The 21,726-nt window shown below is 31.3% G+C and overlaps 1 protein-coding gene and 2 long non-coding RNA genes across 3 annotated transcripts in view; all 3 read right to left on the bottom strand.

Moving 5' to 3' along the window:
- Nucleotides 1-18,184, bottom strand: part of LOC145305799 (C-type mannose receptor 2-like) — a 28,776-nt gene extending 10,592 nt beyond the window's left edge. The window contains exons 1-9 of the mRNA XM_080147612.1: nucleotides 18,138-18,184; nucleotides 17,697-17,735; nucleotides 17,145-17,189; nucleotides 16,768-16,809; nucleotides 15,743-15,871; nucleotides 13,512-13,592; nucleotides 13,154-13,215; nucleotides 12,635-12,710; nucleotides 10,912-10,953 (exon numbers count right to left, since the gene is read on the bottom strand). Of these exons, the coding sequence (XP_080003738.1) occupies nucleotides 10,912-10,953; nucleotides 12,635-12,710; nucleotides 13,154-13,215; nucleotides 13,512-13,592; nucleotides 15,743-15,871; nucleotides 16,768-16,809; nucleotides 17,145-17,175 (463 nt within the window). The 5' untranslated portion in view covers nucleotides 17,176-17,189; nucleotides 17,697-17,735; nucleotides 18,138-18,184. The remainder of the gene's footprint in view (nucleotides 1-10,911; nucleotides 10,954-12,634; nucleotides 12,711-13,153; nucleotides 13,216-13,511; nucleotides 13,593-15,742; nucleotides 15,872-16,767; nucleotides 16,810-17,144; nucleotides 17,190-17,696; nucleotides 17,736-18,137) is intronic.
- LOC145306169 (uncharacterized) lies at nucleotides 7,962-9,828 on the bottom strand. Its single transcript, XR_013874912.1, has 3 exons — nucleotides 9,739-9,828; nucleotides 8,338-8,432; nucleotides 7,962-8,073 (listed from the first exon to the last, which is right to left on the bottom strand). It is a non-coding gene; the product is annotated as an uncharacterized LOC145306169 (long non-coding RNA).
- Nucleotides 18,185-18,740: 556 nt separating the features above from the next.
- LOC145305435 (uncharacterized) lies at nucleotides 18,741-20,303 on the bottom strand. The gene is made up of 3 exons (XR_013874594.1): nucleotides 20,270-20,303; nucleotides 19,761-19,872; nucleotides 18,741-18,829 (listed from the first exon to the last, which is right to left on the bottom strand). It is a non-coding gene; the product is annotated as an uncharacterized LOC145305435 (long non-coding RNA).
- Nucleotides 20,304-21,726: the final 1,423 nt, after the last annotated feature.

The raw sequence follows: 21,726 nt of genomic DNA, 5'->3' as shown, positions 1-21,726 counted from the left end.
GTAGATTTTCTCAGAATAAGGAAGAATGTCTTATAATAAGGTAGATTTTCATAGAATTAGGAAGTATTTCTTAGAATAAGGTAGATCTTATCAGAATAAGGAAGAATTTCTTAGAATAAGGAAGAATGTCTTAGAATAAGGTAGATTTTCTTATAATTAGGAAGAATGTCTTAGAATAAGGTAGACTTTCTTAGAATACGGAAGAATGTCTTATAATAAGGTAGATCTTATTAGAATAAGGTAGATTTTTTCAGAATAAGGAAGAATGTCTTATAATAAGGTAGATTTTCATAGAATTAGGAAGTATTTCTTAGAATAAGGTAGATCTTATTAGAATAAGGAAGAATTTCTTAGAATAAGGAAGAATGTCTTAGAATAAGGTAGATTTTCTTAGAATAAGGAAGAATGTCTTAGAATAAGGTAGATTTTCTTAGAATAAGGAAGAATGTCTTATAATAAGGTAGATTTTCATAGAATTAGGAAGTATTTCTTAGAATAAGGAAGAATTTGCTAGAATAAGGTAGGTCTTCTTAGAATAAGGGAGAATTTGTGTAATTAAGGTAGAATTTCTGAGAATAAGTGAGAATTTGGGTAAATAAGGTAGATTTATTAAGCATAGTTGTAATAGTGAGGAAAAGGAAGAATTTCTAAGAATTAGGAAGAATTTGTAAGATGGTGGACAGAGGTCACCTTCCTTTAGTGAGAATTTGTAAGATAGTGGACAGAAATCACCTTCCTTACTGAGAATTTGTAAGAAAAAGGAAAGTAAATAGCCTTCCTATACCCAAGGAAGGGAATTTCTGTCCTTTTTAGGAATGACTTCATTTTCTTCATATGATCCGATATTTCTATTAGAAAATAGTTGAAGAAAAAAAAAATTCAATAATACATTTATAATTCAAAATCAGAAAGCATAAAAATATTATTTTAAATCGAAGGATTTAGAAGCTAATATGGATCTTGTAGCGTCTATGGAGAAGTTTTAGCTAAAATCAATCATCATATTCTTTTAACTTTTTGTAATCATGTATAATTTTTATGAAAAATTGCTATGTTTAACTTTTAGCACCCATATTTCTTAGGAAATATAGGTGATAAATGATGCTTCATATAAATTTTCTCTTTAAATGGGGAAAAATTCAAAATCGATGTTATAGAAACTGTATAATATATTTGAGCAATTTCAATTTAGTTTCCTATATCAGTTATAGGATAGGTTTTTAATATTTTTACTTTGCTTAAATATTCTATATCCATTGGTAAAACAGAATAAAAAAAATTGATTTATTAATTTTATAGAAGCAAAGCTACTCAACACTGCGAACCAAAAATAGGCAAATCTGAATTTTCAGAATAGTAGCTTTATTATTCATTTAGGATGATTTTACTATCAATATAAAATGTAGATATATCTTTTGGTTAAATGTTTTTACTGTTAATTTTTTTATTAACCCTTACAGATTGGGCCCCAATTCCCACCTCAATAGACCGGGGGGGGGGGGTGGCCGGGGGGGCTTATTTGGCCCCCCCTCTATCTTGGCTCCTGTTACAGTTAGAGACATATGCCCGGTTCACAAAAGCTTTTTAGAGGTCGACCTTTTTTTTCAGGAGGTCAACCGATTTTAGTACAACTGAAATATAACCCAACCTAAACACATTCTTATTTTTTGCTGCTATTACAAAGTTTTTGTACATGAAAATAATTAGAGATTGAAATAATAACCCCATTTTTCCTATTTACAAGTATAATTATATTGTTTAACGAAAAAAATGTTACTCTATACTTTGTCTCATTTTGCATATATATTATAAATCGTTGGTTTATCTTTCTATCCCTGATCGTGGTCAAAGTTTATTTAAAAATTATTCAAAAGCTGTCTTTTAAAAACGTTTAATAATATTTCTTTTTACTTTAACTTTGAAGGGAAAAAGATAATTAATTGTTTTATTTTTTTGAGGCCTTTACCAAAAAATTATATTGAGCTAGCTACTCACCAATTTGTATTTTAATAAAAAATCAATATTTTAATGATCAGCTGATATTATTGATTAGATTCGTAATTTGTAAACAACAGTTTAAAGATTTGAAACATGGAAGAATTAATTTTACAAGAAGTTATTTGCAAGTCGAAAAATGTGATTATAAAAGGGATAGTGATTTTGTTAGCAATTAGCAAAAATATTAATTTGTTTGAAACTTTATTTACCTTTTAATCGTGTATTTTTCATTGTTAATCTTTAATGAAAGAAGTCCACTATGTTATTCCATTGTATCTTAGTTAAATAAGTGTGAACAATTAGAATGTTGAGTATTATTCCGTGTTAAATTTCAGAGATTAAGAAATGATTTTATTGAGCAGCTTACTTCTCTCTGTTATTTATAAAAGGTAATATTTTTATTTTTTATAAGCCTCGGCTGAGGCGTAACACGCACCGCATCCGCTTGTTTTTGGTAAGGTGTTAGGTTCGAATCTCGGCCCCACACCGCGTCATACTTAAAGACGTTAAAAATCAAAACAGGTGCAACTTATTACCATGCAAAATAGAACTTACAGATAAATATATAGTGGCGTGCACAGTGTTAATTGTGCCAGGAGGGTGCGCAAAAGAGGTGGTAGTTGACTTCCCCCCCCCCCCTTCATTTTTAATTTTTTAAGAAAAAATTTTAGTGGGTGGGGGGGCAGGGTCAATTTTTGTTGGGAGGGTGGAGAAATCTTTCCTCAAAATAGTTAACTATAGGTTCAATGATAAGTGCTACGGACAAAAAAAAACTTTCTTTGTATCCTATCCTCCTCCTCCTATTATATAAAGTAATACGATTTTTGTCTGAAGCTTAAGATTTAAGTAACTACTGTTCCGATTGGGTTCTCTAGTTTATGCAAGATTCACATTGGTCCTGTGAAGGTTTTATGCTTGTTTAATTTCCGATTTTATGGGTTTAAGATATCTTCCTAGACCATTTCTGCCATTTTCGAATACAGAGCCCCTAAATGCCAATAGTATTTTATAAAGCAGTATGCTTTTTTGTCTGTAGCGAAAAATCTCGCTATTTGCTGAACCGTTAGGGTTCTCCTTTACAGTGAAGCTTCCTATAGGTGCAGGTAAGTGCTCTTGAGTGTATCCGCTAGTAAAAGATTGTAATCATTTATGAAAGATGTAGTTGCTCTTATTGTCCAAAGCTCCTCTTGTAATATGTCACAATGTGAAAATGGACAGAAATTTCGAATTATAAAATTGCAACTAAAAGTATTTACTTTTTTAGAGGTTCCAGTTAGCCTAAGTAGGAGGAAATAAAACCAACGAGATGAAACTCAATTTTATACCAACACACTAGAAAAATCATCTGTCGACGTGTAGTAATAAATATAATAAGAAGAATGTGTACATGGTTTAGCCCAAAGTCTATACCAAACCAATGAAAAGATTTTGATACAACTTTATTATAAAAAATAAATAATCTGCCCTAGCACATATCCCTCTTATATTTAAACTATGAAATTCAACTCTTAATTGAAATGTCCGTCTATCTTTGGTGTTTTAAGGGGGGGGGGGGGGTAAATGTGGTGTCTCGTCACACGACATACCAGCAATTTTATATTGGGTGATACTCCCTTAGTTTTAGAGATAATTGGGTAAAATCTTTTTGGTTGTGTCACTTATTACCTGAAGTTTTGGTATCTTTAAAAAAAAAACGGCGGCGGGACCGCCGCTCCTGCCGTTCGTTGCCATTTTCCGCCGCCGCCCAAAAAATTTTTTTTAATGCATTTCTCCCCGAATTAGGCAATTTGGAATCATTTGAGACCATGTTATTTTTTTCAAAAAATTTTTCCCTTACAAGCAACATGTCATTTTTTTCAAATTCTTGTTTATCAAGGTATATCTTAAATTCAGTGCTTATCCTGTATTTTTAAAGATATTGAAACAAAATATATTTGGGTTGGTCGGTAAAAAATATTTTGATAAAAAACAGCGGCGGTACCACCGCTCCCGCTGTTTTCCGCCGCCTCAAAAAAAAAAAAAATTTATTGCATTTCTCGCCATATTATTTTTTGGCGGCGGAAAATGGCGGTAGACGGCGGTATGGCCGCCGTTTTTTAAAGATACCAAAACTTGGGGTAATTAGTGACACAACCAAAAAAAATTTACCTAATTATCTCTAAAACTTGGGGAGTAGCACCCAAAATAAAATTGCTGGTATGTCGTGTAACGAGTCACCACATTCCCCCACCCTTTAATTTTCATTTTTTTTAGATAAAAGTACCTATCAATTTAAAGTTTGACTTTGTTCTACGAGACTTTTGTGTCTATAGATGAAAGGACAAGTATCTTTACTTTCTATGTTTTAGCAAGAACTTGAGTTCTCGTTGCTCTAAAGGCTTTTTTATTGTAGATAAAGATGCATGTAACTCAATTGCATTTTTATACATGCTTATGAAATTATTCCAGATGAGTCATCTGATTTATTAGCATTCATTATAAATGCTAATTTGTTACCTATTCTGTTTGTTTTCTAGTCATCTTTTAATTTTTTATGCTTCAATTCTAGTGTACATTGTCAACCTTGTTTTATTATTAATACATTTTTTTGTAAATCAACTTTCACATTCGCAAGCATTATATTTTGTACTATCTGTCAAAGAACTATCCCTTATGTTAAATTATTTAATTAAAGTTTTTAGCAACAAAATCACATGTAATTTGAAGCATCAACATTTCAAGAAAAAAAAACCTGTTTTCAATATTTCTGTGATAACTTTTACATATTTTACCTACTCAATTTCATCCTCAAATTATGATTGTATAATGATATTAAAATCTATAATAAAATATAATCATCCCTTCAATCAATCCTTTTTATTTCTTAACATCATGGCTTCTTTTTAACAAGAGTTTTTAAAAGCTTTTCTATAATTAGGGTCGGTCCATACGTATGTCCGTCCATCCGTTACAGTTAGTTCTTTTCATTAATTTAAACAGGTTAGAATTGTCTTATTAATTTCAAACTTTGCATGCTGATTCCTAAAATAGCTAGGTACGACTTAGAAATAAACATTATCCTGTATCAAGCAGTTTTTTTTTACTTACAATTTTGCTTCAAATCTTCAAATACATTTATATTCTGATTATTCAGTTTTGACACTGCACATTTGTCCTAATTTTTCAGTGCTTCGCTTTTATGGATGTTGTCATCCTTGTTTGTATACTAATTCCTCGGATACTATATTATAAGCAAAGCAACTCAATATTCAAGTCCTAAAATTGTATGTATGTCCATAAACATTAATCTGTATCAAATAGTTTTTCAACAAATTTTCTTACAATTTTGCTTCAACTCTTAAATTCTGATTATTCAGTTTTGACACTCTATAAGTGTTAATGCACATTTGTCCTAATGTTTTAGAGCTCAACACATAGCACATCCGCTCGTCGTCGGGGAGGTGATAGGTTCGAATCTCGGTCCGACACCGCGTCATAACTAAAGACGTTAAAAATGGTTCCTACTGCTACTATGTCAGGTGCGCGACATAAACAGTTAGAGTAGGGGGAATGCCTTGGCCCAAAACAGGTGCAACTCACTACCATGCACAGTTAGGACTTTTCAGACAAAGGTCGTGCAATCAAAGGGTTGGTTGTCGGATGGGCAAATGGATGCATTACACCGCAATCATAGGGCTTAGGGCTGACAACCCTATCCCATATCCATAAAAAAGCCACATTGTTACAGAAACACTGACATATTGTCAGCGGCCTATGCTCCCCCTGTGGAGTGAAAAGGGCTTGTTACTGTACTGTTACTTTTAGAGCTTCGCTTTTATGGATGTTCTTAGGTAAGTTCAAATGTAATTAAATTCAAACTTGGCTTGATGATTCCTCCAACTTAGTCTTGTAAAGATGATTTCTGTAATATGCAAAATTTAGCGTGTATATAAACTGTACATTTCTGGAAAGTCTGAATGTCCATTGAAACTTATTTAAGTTATTCTTCTATTAATCTTGATTTTTGGACAATCAAAAAAATTAGACACTGCGTGATATTATATTCAAATAGCAGCTACACTTTAGCATTTAGGGGTTTCTTTATCCTAAAAGGGAGGTGTGTGTAGTTTACCTTCAGCTTTAATTTTTTTTCCCCAAGGGCGATTTATACCTTACTACTGAAAATCCCCAGAACCTATTAGAATCTGTTAAAGTGAACCTTATAGGTCAAGCGAATCCTTTGGTAGAGACAGACAAACATCCCATTGGTTTTATTTATATCAGGATGACTAGCAGATGCATGCTGAGCATCAAAAGGCGACAGAAATATTCCAACACAGCTTAGTGGTTCAGTGGTTTGGTATTGAGATCTTAATAATCAAACAAAAACTGATATCTTTAAATAATAGGATAATTATTCATTATTAGTGTAAATATACACTTAGAGGCACTAGAGGGGGGGGGGGGGTTGAATTCGACTACCTATCTTATTTCAGTTTTTAAAAAAAAGTTTTATAAATTTAGACGGGGGGGAGGTATTGGTACCCTCCACAAAAATAGCTAAAAAACCTTCCACAACCAAAGAGAAGTTACACGTTAAAGAGGGATCCATTTGAACAGACTTACAGAGATCCTGTTACATTTCAATAATGTTTGTTTATACTACCGTTTCACTTCAGAGCTTCACTTTTATGGATTTTTTGTCATCCTTATTCAACAAAAAGACATTTCAAATTATAAATTAACATCAAAATTCTATAAAAGTCCCCAAAGTTGTTGAGCCAACAAAGAAAATGTTTTTATAATACTTTAGGGACTAGTGTAATAAACAGCCCCCCCCCCCCAATTTCAAAATTATTGACGATAAATAGCACAAAAAAATGGCAGGAGATAGCTATTTTCGATAATAGCAGCGGTCTCGCCACTATATCTTTATAGTTACACAGTACACACTGTCTTCCTTATGAAAATGAATATTTAAAATTATTTTTTTAAGCGAAGCTTTTCTATAATTAGGCTCGGTCCAGCACATTGAAATATGATTTAGGCCTCTTTCTGGGCCAATCTACTGTATATAATACATCGGTTACGCCTCTAGAAGAGGGTGGAGGCTGTGTTGTTTACACTTAACTCTTAATTTTTTTTTCAAGAGACGATTTATCTTGGTGAATAACCTACTCCACAAAATAAAAATGAACCTTACCAGGACTTATAAGAAGCTTTATTGTAAAGGTGAAACATATAATTCCAGTAATAAGCGAGCTCCTTTGAGTCAGACAGAAAAACGTGTTAGGTTCGACGCCCCCTTTTTTCTTTTTCATAAAGAATAAAAGCAAAACAGATTTAGAGGGGTTGGGGTGGTTGTACTCTCCTCAAAAATATCTAAAAATCCTTCCAGAAGCTACACTTTAAATGATTGTCTTATCAGTTTAGCGGTTAGAGAGATCAATAGGAAAAGATACACACATCCTGTTACTTTTCTATAAGGATTGAAAATATAATAACTTTTTAACTTTACTACACCTAATGGTAGTTTCACGAAATGATTTTAACAAAAAGTTAAAATTTATCTTAATTTAAAAAAATCCGTAGAAACTCTTTCAATTCATACCTGTTTAGTGTTTATCATTTATAGGGGATACTACCATTGCATTTGACTTTGGGGACTTTTACTGAATTTGGATTGGTTGGTTTATTAAGTTGAGTGTTCAAATTCTTCAACAACTAATATTAATCTTCAGAAGGGGTAATTTTTTATGTTATCATTGGGGATGTACATCAATTTATCGGCAATTGTCTTATCCCATTAGATTCCTGATAAATATTATAGAATATCAAGAAAATCGAAAAAAATATGAGTCTGAGATAATAGCCTCTCATACCAGCTGACCAGCTGCTATGGGATACAGAACAGAAAAGATCATATTTAAAACGTGGAATTAAAGAGTAGCTTTACACATTAAACCAAAGAATTAATAAAAATATAAGAATTATCTTATTTTATTTTGTTACAAATCATTTAGGTATAATTAGGAATCTTAACATATTAATATTTGAATGTTTTTTTTCTTCCATGCAACTAAACGTCATTGTTTCCTGAAAAAAAAAACAATACTTATTTAAATAGTAGATTTTAACCATTTCTTTTAGAAGCAAAGGTACTGCATAATTCATTTTGTTTTTCGTTTCATGGGGCCGGAAATATTTTCTCATTTGCTAATTAAGATACATACAAGATATATAGGTACTAGCGGCTATACTTATAAAGCCACATAGGAAAACTTTACGAAAGGAGGGGATTTTATTGTCTTTAAAAAAAGTGAAGTCTTATCCTTAAAAAGAGAAGCTGCGTATATTTACCTTATAGGATGTAGTGTGCATGCACAGAAATTTTATTTTGTTGGTGGTGAAAGGAGTGTTGTATATAAGTGCTTGTAGGCCAGTCTGCTTACACCCTGAAATTTTTAAATAACATAAACAACAGTATTATTGGTATTCATCCTAATATCAGTAATAAGATGTTTTTCTGTGTGTACTGAAAGATTTAACTGAATGCTGAATCGCTATGGTTCTCTCTTACAGTGAAGGTTCTGATTAAGTTCAAAATTTAGTTCATACTATTAAAATTGAAAGTATCTTGTCATTATTAGTTTTTTCTTGTTATTGTTAAGATTAAATGAAGTAACTGGAACTCTAAATAGAATATTCTAGTGTTATGTTAGGTATGGTTAAGTGAACGACAATTCCATGTTAATGAAAGAATCAACGACTTAAATATCTTTTAATTCAATAAAAGGCAGAAGGACACACTTCCTAAAATATAAAGTAGAAACGTTTTTCATGTATAAAGCTAAGATCTCGTCATGTAGAGGCTAGGGCGTAGATAAATATCTCAGATATTGCTGGTCCAGCGTGGTTTTACTTTTCATAGAAGCTGTATAAATTTCGTTGGGTGCTATATTTCTGACCTAGCCCGGGGCTAGAGGTGAAGCAAATAGACAAATTGTAATAACAAAGAAGACAGTTTAAAGCTTAAGATCTCATAAATTTATAAAATATTGATCCTTATTGATTTATTACAGCGAAACTTTATAAATGCTTTGGGTAGGTTTTAGACTATTATTCTAGGCTAGGGGCGAAGCAATCACTAATATTATAAATTCCCTTTGATAAATATATCGCTGTTCTAAAATCCAGCGTTTTTATCCCTGTGACCATGGTTTAACACATTTTGAATCCGCTCGTTGTCGGGGATGTGATAGGTTCGAATCTCGGCTTAACACCGCGACAGTAATAGAGAAGTGAAAAATGGTTCCTACTGCTTCTATGCAAGATACGCAATAGAATAGTTAGAGTAAGGGAATGCATTGGCCGAAAACAAACACAACTTATTACCATGCATAGTTAAGAGTAAGACTTCAAGTTAAAGGTCGTGCAATCAAAGAGTTGGTTGTCTATGTGGTGTTACCTTACTTAATAATACCATGAGCGAAGAGGTCAAAATCCAGTTTAACTAGGGGGGTGTAAAACCTTTAAGGGATGAAAAAGGGGAAGCCAAAGGAGGGGGTGATTAGCTAAAACTTTTGCATTCGTTGAACTATTTTAACAGAAACGTAATATATTAAACAACATAAAAAGCTTAGGAAAAATAACTTACCCTAGTTCTTTTTTTGCCTTTTTACTTTTTTGAATATTTTTAGTGTCGGCTGCAAGTTTTGGTATGTGGTTTGTATTGTACATCAAAAGAAAAAAATGTAAAACCTGTTTTGTTTGATAAAAAATCGTTCTAAATGTATCTCGCGTCACTCATCTTCTTGAAAAAAAATTGCACCTCATTTTCAGTTAATATCTGAAAAGATTTCGACGTTTGAGTATATGAAATAAAACAGGGATATATCACCAAAAGATAGAATATTTTGCGTCATCCAATACACTGTACCTATAAGGAATGTTATATTTTGCATATTTTAGGTGCATTTTAAGCATATATAACGTATACTAACAACGTAAAAAATAATGTAAAGTCTGGACATTCCCCTTAACTACAGTTTATGTATTTATTTATAAAGAGAATCAGATGATATTGTCTTCAACGTTTATAGTGTACATAATAACTAATGAGTTTCATTTAAAGAGCTTATGCTTAAGCAAACACAATTATACATGGCACACACACACACAAACAAGTAAGTAACCTATATCCCAAACCAACCCTTCTCCCCGCCTCGCATCGCAAGATTTTTAATAACTTTAAGCACACGTTAATATTGTGATACATGAAAATATCACAAATAAAATAAAATAAATATAATATAATAATGCATTTTAAAGAATAAGTATTGTAACAAATGTTAATTTTAATGTAATTTCAATAAGTTTGTTTTGGTCCGCCATTTTTTCAAAGTTAGTCAGACTTTTATCAGCTGATTAAGCTCAATTCACAGCTGTAGGTTGTAAAAAAATTATTATAAAATTGATAGACGTTTCTTCAACAATGCAAAATTTCTATAATTAATTTAACACCAAAAATATTTAATTTTAATTTCGATAACTAATTACATTCAAAGTACTTTAAGATTGCAGATATAATTTTTTAATTTTCAAGAAAAATTAAATATTGTTGAAATTATTTTTTAGGGATCATGAGGACGTCCGTCTAAATTTTTAGAAGCTAACTGAACAGCTGTTTGCTCAGGGAAAAAGGAACATTAAATATTTTTTTTTCTGAGTATATTTTCAAAAGTACGACTGAAAAACGGTTGACCTCAAAAAAGGTTGACCTCTTATTTCTCTCAGTCGACCTTTTACCTTTTGTGAACTGGGCTATAAAATTTTTTTATAATATTTTATAATATTGATGTAAAATATACATTCTTAATGATGATAAACAAAAAACCTCCTCATATAGATTGAAATATCTATCTAAATATCTACCTGTGGTTGTGTCTTCCCATCCATCAGGACATCCAATGCTTTCTAAAGTTGGAAAATTAATATTATAAAGTTTTGTGCATGTGAATGTTCAGTAATATCTCTGAAAGAGATCATGAAGTGAAATTATTTTTCCTATGCCCTCATTAAAACAGTCTAGTTAAAAAAAATGTTTGCGCTGCACACATTAATTTAAAAGTCAAAGTTTGATTTATTTTAATTTTGAGCATGTATATTATGTAGTTGGTGTCTTGAACCAAATCATGTACAGTTTTTCATTTATTATCACTGTCTATCAAATATACACCTTATATATAACTTTTCAATACATTTATGTGTCAACAAAAAGGTTCAAAGTACAACGTGTCCAGGCAAGGCTCATAGAATTTGAATGTTTGTTGTCTGATGGGTGTTACTTCAATACTTCAATTAATCAGGAAGGGAGGGGACATTGGGTTTTACATTAGACTAGTCTCCAATGTCTTATAATAACATTTTCTTACTTGTTGGCTTAACCCTTACAGATCGGGGGGGGGGGTTCATATTGACCCCCCCCCCCTCTGTTTTTTCAATGTCATTTTTTTTGTAGGTAAGATAAAGAGTTGTGACTTCATGACTTTTTAAGTTTAGTAATTATACGTCGGCAAGAGTTGATCTTATAAGAATATCTGGTCTGTGTCGGTCGTGGCGTCCGGTCAAAGTCGGTTAGGTGGAACCAAATTTTGAAAAAATTCTAAATAAATCTTAATTTCTACATTATGACTTTTGTTTATAAGGTAGAAACCTAAAATTTTTTTGGTGAATACTTAGATATCAATGACCTTCTGAGAAAAGTGGTGTTATGACCGTTTGACCGCTCCCTGACCAACTTTATGACCGATTTTTGTCCGGCTTTTACTACAGACATATATCATGAATATCGTGGCTTCTATTACAGCTAGAGGCCTAAAAATTTTTTTGGTAAATCCTTGAGCAACAGTAAACAGATAAAAATATTAATTGGCGCCGCCAACCGCCGTTTTACCGCCGTAACCGCCGAAAATGGCGGTCTCCGTTATTTGCCGTTTTTCGGTGATGATCTGAAAAAGTAATTTTTTTGTTATGAAAAATAAAAGTTCGTCCTAAAATTTGGTCATCCTAGCTGCAAAATTGGCTGCTCTACAGCTGTTTTAATATTTAGCGGCTGGCCGCTAAAAAGCGGCTAAGGAGCGGTCTGACCGCTATGACTAGAAAAAGTAATTTTCTCTAAAAATACACATGAACCACCAAAAAAAAATTTTATGTCTCTAACTGTAACAGGAGCCGAGATAGAGGGGGGGGTCAATATGACCCCCCCCCCCCCCCGATCTATTAAGGTGGGAATAGGGGCCCGATCTGTAAGGGTTAACAAGTTTGGGGACTTGAACTGAATTTTGATTGGCCGGTTCAATATTTTTAGTGTTCTCACTTTCAACCACTAATTGTAATCTACAGAAGGGGTGATTTTGTGTATCATCATTGGCGATGTACAGCAATATATGGACCATTGTCTTATCCCTTAAAATTGCTGATTTTTGCAACAATTCTAAATATTTTTGCATGATTAAATCTTAATTGTTTTGTCTGATAATAAAAGAAAAAAAAACATTTTTTTGCACTATAACTTTTATGTTAAAAGTTTTTTTTTAAAAGGGAATGATAGGTCATAAATCATATTTAAGTACAGAATTTAAGTATCTGTAATTACCTGGTATGTTACACACAGCATAGAAGTCAGATGAACAAGAAACAGCATCCCATCTCCAACCCAAAGTACGACCTGCCTGAAAGTTTAAAAGCCAATATATAATCATGTTCTTGCATTATTGTCAAATTATGAGAAAATTTGTATAGATTCATAATCAATAAAGATAGTATAAAGTTAAATAATAAACAAATTTAGTTATTCTATTTAAAAAGCCAAGAATTGTAAATCAAAGTATATAGAAGGATGTAACAATGTATGTCTTGCACTAAACACTCCCCCCCCCCCCCCCTCGGCAACCTTATTTTAAATCAACTCTACTGTGCATTACCCAATATAACCTTACCTAACCTAACATAAAGTAACAAACAAACAAAAGAAAAACAACTCTCTCTTATTTTCTATTTATTTAAAATAAAGGGGGGGGGGGGGCTCAGACTCAAAAAGTCCCTTAGAGGGGAAACATTTTATTTTGATATTAGTTTTTGTAAAATTGTCTAAATTATCATAAAATTTGTTTACCGCCATGCAGTTGTAACTAAAGCCTGAACCAGGTTCACCAGGATACCAGTCAGAGAATGTTACTAAATAATAAAAATTAAACATTAATGTGATACAAATACTCTACGAGATTAAATCTAAAATATCATTTGTATGTAATATAAGTAAAAAAAAGCTGAAGGATAGTTACTTAAAGAAAAACTTAATTTTCTCTATGCTATAGATTAAAGTAACAGGATGTCTTCCAATAAGTTCATATGACCGCTTAGATCTTTCAGGAAGAATTCCATTGGTCCTGGAAGGTTTTAGGCTATATTGGAGATATTAAATATATACATCTCTTACTTATTGCCAATTACAGAATATATTTAGATAATACCTGGAGATCCATCTGTCCACACCCAATTGCCTTCTTCATCTGCATCAGTTCCACCAAGCCACACACTTCCTTGTAAAAGACCTAAATAATAATATAAATAATAATGTAGATAGACATGATATTTATTCTATTTGGAGTTTCAATATTATTACAAAAGATATTAAAAAGTCTGATTTATAACTATTTTGGAGAGGGTACGATTACCCTTCCAAGAGAAATCGCCAATAGAAAAAAAAATTCCTCCCCAATTTTTTTTTACTTTTTCTGTTTAAATCTAAAATTTAAAAATTCAACTCCCCCTCCTCAAGTGCCCTTAGAGGCCTCTAGAGGGCATAGTCGATAGTAAATTACAAATACCCTATTAAGTTAACTTTTGAGGTTTGAATTTTTCATACAATTATTCTTTAGATGTTAAAATTTATATTCTGCTTTTTAAGTTTTGACACTCTACAAACTTGTTAATGTTTGTTTGTTGTACTATGATTTTATAGTTTTGCTTTTATGGATGTTGTTATACTTGTTTGATACAATATCATGTTATGTAATCTAATTTCATACAAGCTACTATATTTTTCATAATTTGTTGTTCAGCATATTCTACAAATTTTCTCTTTAAATAAGTTTATATTTTAGCATATTTAAATATTATATTGTCTAGTTTTATTTGCTTTTTTATCATTGCACCAATTTTACTGCTTTGCTAAACTGGTTAGAAAGAGTTTTTATATAAAAAACAAGTAATTTTACTTATTCAAAAAGTCAAATTTTCATATCTTTGTAAAATTGGTGCTAACAAATGATTTTCCTTCAAACTAAAGTATATGCATATTGCGTAATAAGATTTTCATGACTACTCTTATCATTTTCTCTATAAAAAAATTTGTTGAAAATTTATATCTTAGGATGTATTGAACAATGAATTTTCATATAAATCTAATAATTACATTATTAACCAACGAGCGGCTACGCCCCTAGAGGCCTCTAGGGGGCACTTAAGTAGGGGGGAGTTGAATCCCTTAACCTTTTTTTTAATTTAGAATCTTTTTTTAAAAGTACAAAAAATTTAGTGAGGGGCAGGTCGAACCCCCCCCCCCCCACAACCTCATGTTTTATTTTAGTTTTTAAACAAATTTAATTAAAGTCTTTTTTTGGGATGGTTAAATTTTACTAGAGGCGATTTCTCTTGGGAGGGAGGTGGTACCCTCCCCCAAAATAGTTATAAACCTTCCTGGGACCTGTAAGAAGCTATCCTGTTAAGGAGAACCCGATCGGTTCAGCAGATAGTGAGATTCTTTGTTACAGACAAACAAACAAACATCCTTTTACTTTATTATAAGGATTTCAAAGCAATGTCAATCTAAATGGTAAAAAAGAGCAAAAACTACCACTTTTAAAAATACTTTATCAAAAGTTTAAAGCCTAAAATTATTTTATCTCAATATTTGAATGTCAGGCTGGCTCTAATTGCCAAAATAGTAAACAAAAATAATGAAAAATCAATAAAGGTACTAAGAAAGAGAGGGAATGTCTGATTGAGCCAATAGGAGAATCGCATCGGAATTTACATTGGATCTCATTGGTTGAAATTGTGTACACATTTTACTACGAAGGCATGTTTTTTTTCATTTCATACATACATAAAAGTCAGCTGTAAACAGTACATTTTCATAGTAGAAAGCTTTGCGGAATCAGAATTAATTGCCCAAAAATTTCGTTTAAATTTGAAAGCTTAGTAACGAGGTGGATTCTTAAAAAAAAAGTTGGGCTGGCTACTCGCTGGTGAGACAAAATTATTTTTGTGAAAAATCCTCCAATATCAAATAAAAAAATTTACAAAAATGAAATAAAATCTTAAAGGGTTATTAACATATGATTTTGTTTAATTTTTGTAGATTTTTAATGTGCTTTTGGATGATTTTTCACAAAAATAATTTTGTCTCACTATCGAGTAGCGAGTCTATAATTTCTTAAGAATCCACATCAGCTTGAGTCGAAAGTAAACAATACTTTTGTCTGCTAGAAATGTTCCTTCTTAGATTTGACGAAAAAAGGGTTCATAATATGCTTCTATTCTTCTATTTCTATTGAAAAATCATAGACTTTTAGTTTACAGATAGAAAATGAGTCTAACAATTTCAGAGAGTGGAAAGGCCTTCCCCAACTCCTTAATATTAAAAAGTTTTAATTTAGCCCTAAAAAATAAAAATATGAATAATAAAATTTTTACTAACCTTTCACAAATTGCCATTCATTACTTGTCTTGATGCTTGCCAGGTCTCCTCCAGCTCTCTGACATTCTGCTCTACTATCAGCCCAGTTTCTTTGTCTATCTCCTAACACTTTGTAATTGTAACACGTTCCTATACAAAGATTAATTGGTTGTATGAATTAATTTGTTCATATTTCATTGGGTACATTCTATAGATATTTCTATTAGAAAATAGTTGAAGAAAAAAAAAATTCAATAATACATTTATAATTCAAAATCAGAAAGCATAAAAATATTATTTTAAATTGAAGGATTTAGAAGCTAATATGGATCTTGTAGCGTCTATGGAGAAGTTTTAGCTAAAATCAATCATCATATTCTTATAACTTTTTGTAATCATGTATAATTTTTATGAAAAATTGCTATGTTTAACTTTTAGCACCCATATTTCTTAGGAAATATAGGTGATAACTGATGCTTCATATAAATTTTCTCTTTAAATGGGGAAAAATTCAAAATCGATGTTATAGAAATTGTATAATATATTTGAGCAATTTCAATTCAGTTTCCTATATCAATTATAGGATAGGTTTTTAATATTTTTACTTTGCTTAAATATTCTATATCCATTGGTAAAACAGAATAAAAAAATTGATTTATTAATTTTATAGAAGCAAAGCTACTCAACACTGCGAACCAAAAATAGGCAAATCTGAATTTTCAGAATAGTAGCTTTATTATTCATTTAGGATGATTTTACTATCAATATAAAATGTAGATATATCTTTTGGTTAAATGTTTTTACTGTTAATTTTTTTATTAACCCTTACAGATCGGGCCCCAATTCCCACCTCAATAGACCGGGGGGGGGGGGGTGGCCGGGGGGGCTTATTTGACCCCCCCTCTATCTCGGCTCCTGTTACAGTTAGAGACATAAAAAATTTTATAATATTTATAATATTTTATAATATTGATGTAAAATGTACATTCTTAATGATGATAAACAAAAAAACCTCCTCATATAGATTGAAATATCCATCTATCTACCTGTGGTTGGGTCTTCAGTCCATCCATCAGGACATCCAATGCCTTTTAAAGTTGGAAAATTAATATTATAAAGTTTTGTGCATGTGAATGTTCAGTAATATTTCTGAAAGAGATCATGAAGTAAAATTATTTTTCCTATGCCCTCATTAAAACAGTCAAGTTAAAAAAAATGTTTGTGCTGCACACATTAATTTAAAAGTCAAAGTTTGATTTATTTTAATTTTGAGCATGTATATTATGTAGTTGGTGTCTTGAACCAAATCATGTACTGTTTTTCATTTATTATCACTGTCTATCAAATATACACCTTATATATAACTTTTCAATACATTTATGTGTCAACAAAAAGGTTCAAAGTACAACAACATGTTACTTACCACATGGCCTATAGCAGCAATCATCACCCATTTGATTCTTACCAACTAATGTAATAATAATTATATTAATTACAAAAAGAATCACAATGTTCAAAAGTAGCAATGCTCAGAAATCAAAATAATCAAAAATAATTAACTAATAAAACTAATCAACAAAGTTAGTAATTGAGTTATTGTCAAAAGAATGTCCACATAGCCAAGAAAAATAGATTTAGTTAAATAAGGTAAAGCCACCCCCTCCCAAATAGTATAGAGTAGATGTGTATTGGTCAGCAAAATATTATCAATAAATCAGTGTTTATATTAGATAGCAGAATTTGCTAGATAGATGGACTCACTAACAAAGGGTTATAGCCAAAGCCATTATGGCATTTCTATGTCAGCCACTTTTTTGTAAGGTAATAAAATCATTGTAAATATTTCATTTTTTAAAATAAATAAAAGATTTACAAAATATAAAATTCTAACATGCCTAAATTAATGAAATGAGCTATCAGTTTTAGAGACAGGTCTATCTAATTATAGAAAAGCTGTGCTTTTGAAAATGATTACATGGATAAGGACAGTTGTTTTCTCCACACTTCAGTCCCTCTAAATCAATAAAAAAAAATGTAAATTTTTATGTCTATTTAATTACCAATAAACAAGTATTTTAATTTGTATATCTATGATCAAAACAATAGCTAAACAATCTCTTCTGTAAATATAAATTTTTGGTTGTAAAGTTTGAACACTGCTAGTCAGGAACCGACTAATCTAAATCTAATAAAAGACCCTAGAATTTTGGAGCCCACTAATAAGATGACGTGGATATAAATCTAAGTGTACCATTGTAATTTACAGTCTAATGTCCCATCCCTCGCTGAAGTCTGTACTGATAAAACTTAAGGTCTTGCTAAAATTGTGAATCTGGTAGCAAAATATTAGCTTCAAAAAAAACTTTATTCTTCTAAAAAGTTTAGATATAAGACATTTCTAGAGATATTATTGTACCTGCACAATCAGCATCACTATCACAATCTCCTCCAGCTATCCTGCGGTTAATGAGCCCTCTACTTTCTCAACAACTTAGGAATAGGTAAATTCTGACCACATCATATACTTCAGAGTTGTTAATGTATCCTTATAATAAAGTAATAGGAAGTGTGTCTGTTTGGGTTTGGGGACTCAACTCCTCCATCCTCAAGTGCCCCTAGAGACCTCTAGGGGTGTAGCCGCTAGTAACAGTAACAGGATCTGACTACTTTCTGTATAAATATTGTTCCCAGAAACAGGAAAGGTTTTAAATATCTTGGGTGAAGCTACTTCAAGCCTCCAAGGGGGATGAAATACCCCATTATTTTCTTTTAAACTAAAATTAAAAGTGGGGACCAATCCCCACCCCCTTTTTACTCAAGTGTTAGAGGTCTCTAGGAGTGAGCAACCAGTATAACACTAAAACATTTAGCTATTTAATTAAGGACAATTTGTAAGAAAAACTACTCTTTTCTTCCAAAAATATGTACACGTTTTAATCAAAAAATGTGGTTGGATTATTCAAACACTATTTTTCTATTGGTTTATTTAAATCATGGTCATCTAGACACTCTATATCTATTAAGAGGGGAGGGAAAGTTTAGGGCATTTCCTGCAAACATTAGTTGAGGAGCAACAAGAATCATTATCATCCACTTCATTGCACAGCTCTTAAAATAAACAAGTTTGATTAAATACATACAGTCAGGGATCTTAAAGGATAAGTTAATACACAATACATTATAAACAAAATTATCTATTCTGTATTAAAATTGTTGATTAAGCAGATTGTACACTAAAAGTTTGGAACTTTGGGTATTAAATTTTAAAGATCATGTCGTAATTTTATTTCTCGTATTCATTCGAATCCAGTGGATAGGAACCGGTTCTCATCCATACGAAAAAACTATGTCTAGCATCGTATTATATCCAGTTTTCTACGAATATAGAAATGTACAATCATAAGATTAAAACTTGTTTTTTTATCCAGTGCCTTCGGCACCACGGGGCTAAAAAAACTAGTTTTAATCTTATAATTGTACATTCTATATCCGCGGAAAGCGGTTTATAATACGATACAAGAAATAACTATTACAATTTTTAAATTTTAATTAAATGTATAGAAAATTATTTCCTTTTTATCTTCTAATGCCTACACAGTTAAAATAGTCATATTTGGAAATTTACAAGATCATAGTGGAATAATTATTATAATATTTTACAGAAATAATATAAGCTGTAAAAAAGAGTGTCAGGGGGGGGGTCAAGGGGGTCTCCCTCCTCAGAAAAAGCTTGGGCTCAAATCTTCAACAAATAAAGAAAAAAAAATTATTTAATAAATTTTTTTTTATATTAAATATTATTATTTTTATGAAACTTGATTTTGAATGCCAAAAAATGTTGGAATAATGTATGAAAATGCCAAGATTTTTTTTGGAAAAAAAATAATTTTCTTTTCCATATTTTTATTCCTTTTTCTTATTGGACGTCATTTCATGTCCAATGAGAGACTAGTGTTTAAATATTTTAAGGCTTATTCCAGCATTTATTTTGAATGTAAGAATAGCAACATTCTATCACCAGATGAGATAAAATATTTACCCTCCATTCCCCCATTGTCTTCACGGAAATAGAAGTTGGTATTTGATATATTTCTAACTATCAGTCTCTGATTAGGCACTGTACATTCATACTTCCAAAAGTCACAGTGACCCTGAATTTGAAAGAAACATTAATTTTTGTGCAATTGTCCTTATAATACGGTGATATTTTACAATAATATTACAAAAACCTTGATAATGTGATAAAGATGCCTCTTTTAGTGAAGAAGCTTCTTAATAGTGTACTGTGTCTATCTGTCCTTCTGAAAGTATTGTTGGGATTGTAATTTGGAGTGCATATAATTCACTTCATGAAGAAAAGGAGAAAACTGAAAGACCCTAAACTGTACTCTAAGAGTATGTGACCCATACTCTTAGTGAACACTCATGATGCAACTATTAATGTTATAGAATTGTTAAACTTTATCATATTCTTATCTAACTTAATATTCTATGATTACATCATAATAAGCAGCTGTTAGTTGAAAAGAATTTTATAAAAATTCCTACCATATCATGATCAAAAGTAAATCCAGCACAATCAATCTCTGAACAGTGCAGCTTAAATTATTCTAATGCAATTTTTGGCCACTTGAAAAAATGTGAGAGGGTCATTTTCATTGTTCAACTGTTATTTAATACCTATATTTGCGATAACTTTTACTAGACAAAGACTTCAAATTTTCAACATTTACAAAATGCGCTGCTTCCATGTCAGATATAAAGAGGAATGAAATGTCTATGGGTGAGCTCGGATTCTCCAAACATTTATCCCTTAAAACTCATAGGGGTTAAATTAAGTCTCATTGACTGCTTAATTAAAACCAATAATACTAGTTTTCACGGGCTGAATATAGTTTCAATATAATGTAATTTAAACACAAGAATATTACATTTAATTACTGTGAAACATCTTTTTAGATGTATCTGGGTTGTTAATAAATATCATTAGTCTATTGATTACGAGATACCTACAGAAAACATTCCTTCCCCTTTACGTGATTTGCAATTATATGAAGATTTGAGCTGTATGCCTAGACGATTACAAGTTGATGCACATTGAGTAAATCCATTCCCTATGCTCCTCTCTATAGTAGAGGGACCAACCAGCTTCACTAAAATTAAAATTTAAAAACTTTAAAATGTAATAAATATATTTTCCCAAAATCTAGATAACCTCTAAAGGCCAGTAAGGTCGTCTTTTGAATTTCAAAACCAAATCTTAATAGTGAAGAGTACAAGGGCAAATGTCCTAAGGACAAACAACCTTTGGATTGCACTACTTTTATCTTGTATCCTAATTGTGAATGTTTTTGGCCATGTCATTCCCCCTACGGTAAGCTCTATTAAATTGTTCATCTAATAGCACTAGGAACCCTTTTTAATGTCTTTATTATTAACTTTACCTGCCCTAATAATATTCAAGCCCATAAACTACCATATCTCTTGAAGGGAGAGGGGGGGGGTCACCTATCCTTACCATAGCCTAGAACCTGCCCAGGATCATTACTAAGCTTCCAACTTACATACACAATGACAAATGTACTTTTTGTTATACGTATTCCGTGTACTTACCAGTTAAATCTCTCCTTGTATATGCATAGTTGAGTATATTATAGTTGGATTTTATAATACCATAGCACATAAAAATCAATAAATATTCTTTTAAAATCATCATCTTTAGTCTGTAAGTTTTCGATCATGTATTTTGGCCATAATCATGTCAAAATGCTTACAAAACAGACCGTTTTCGACCTAGATACTGAAACAGTTTCTTTACAAGCCCAAGGAATCAGTTTTAAATATCCTTCTATATCATGGTAAATTAATGAAAAGGTCTGATTTGTAAGCATTTTTTTACAGAGTAATGTCCAAATACATGATCGAACACTTCAAAAACTAACGAACTTTAAATTAATACATTACATGATAACAGATTTTTTAGGTTAAAAACTGGGGGAGGGGGG

This window comes from Acartia tonsa, chromosome 14 (genome assembly GCF_053477335.1).
Source record: "Acartia tonsa isolate MP-2025a chromosome 14, ASM5347733v1, whole genome shotgun sequence".
Taxonomy (NCBI): Eukaryota; Metazoa; Arthropoda; class Copepoda; order Calanoida; family Acartiidae; genus Acartia; species Acartia tonsa.
This window is presented reverse-complemented; position numbering and strand designations above follow the sequence as displayed.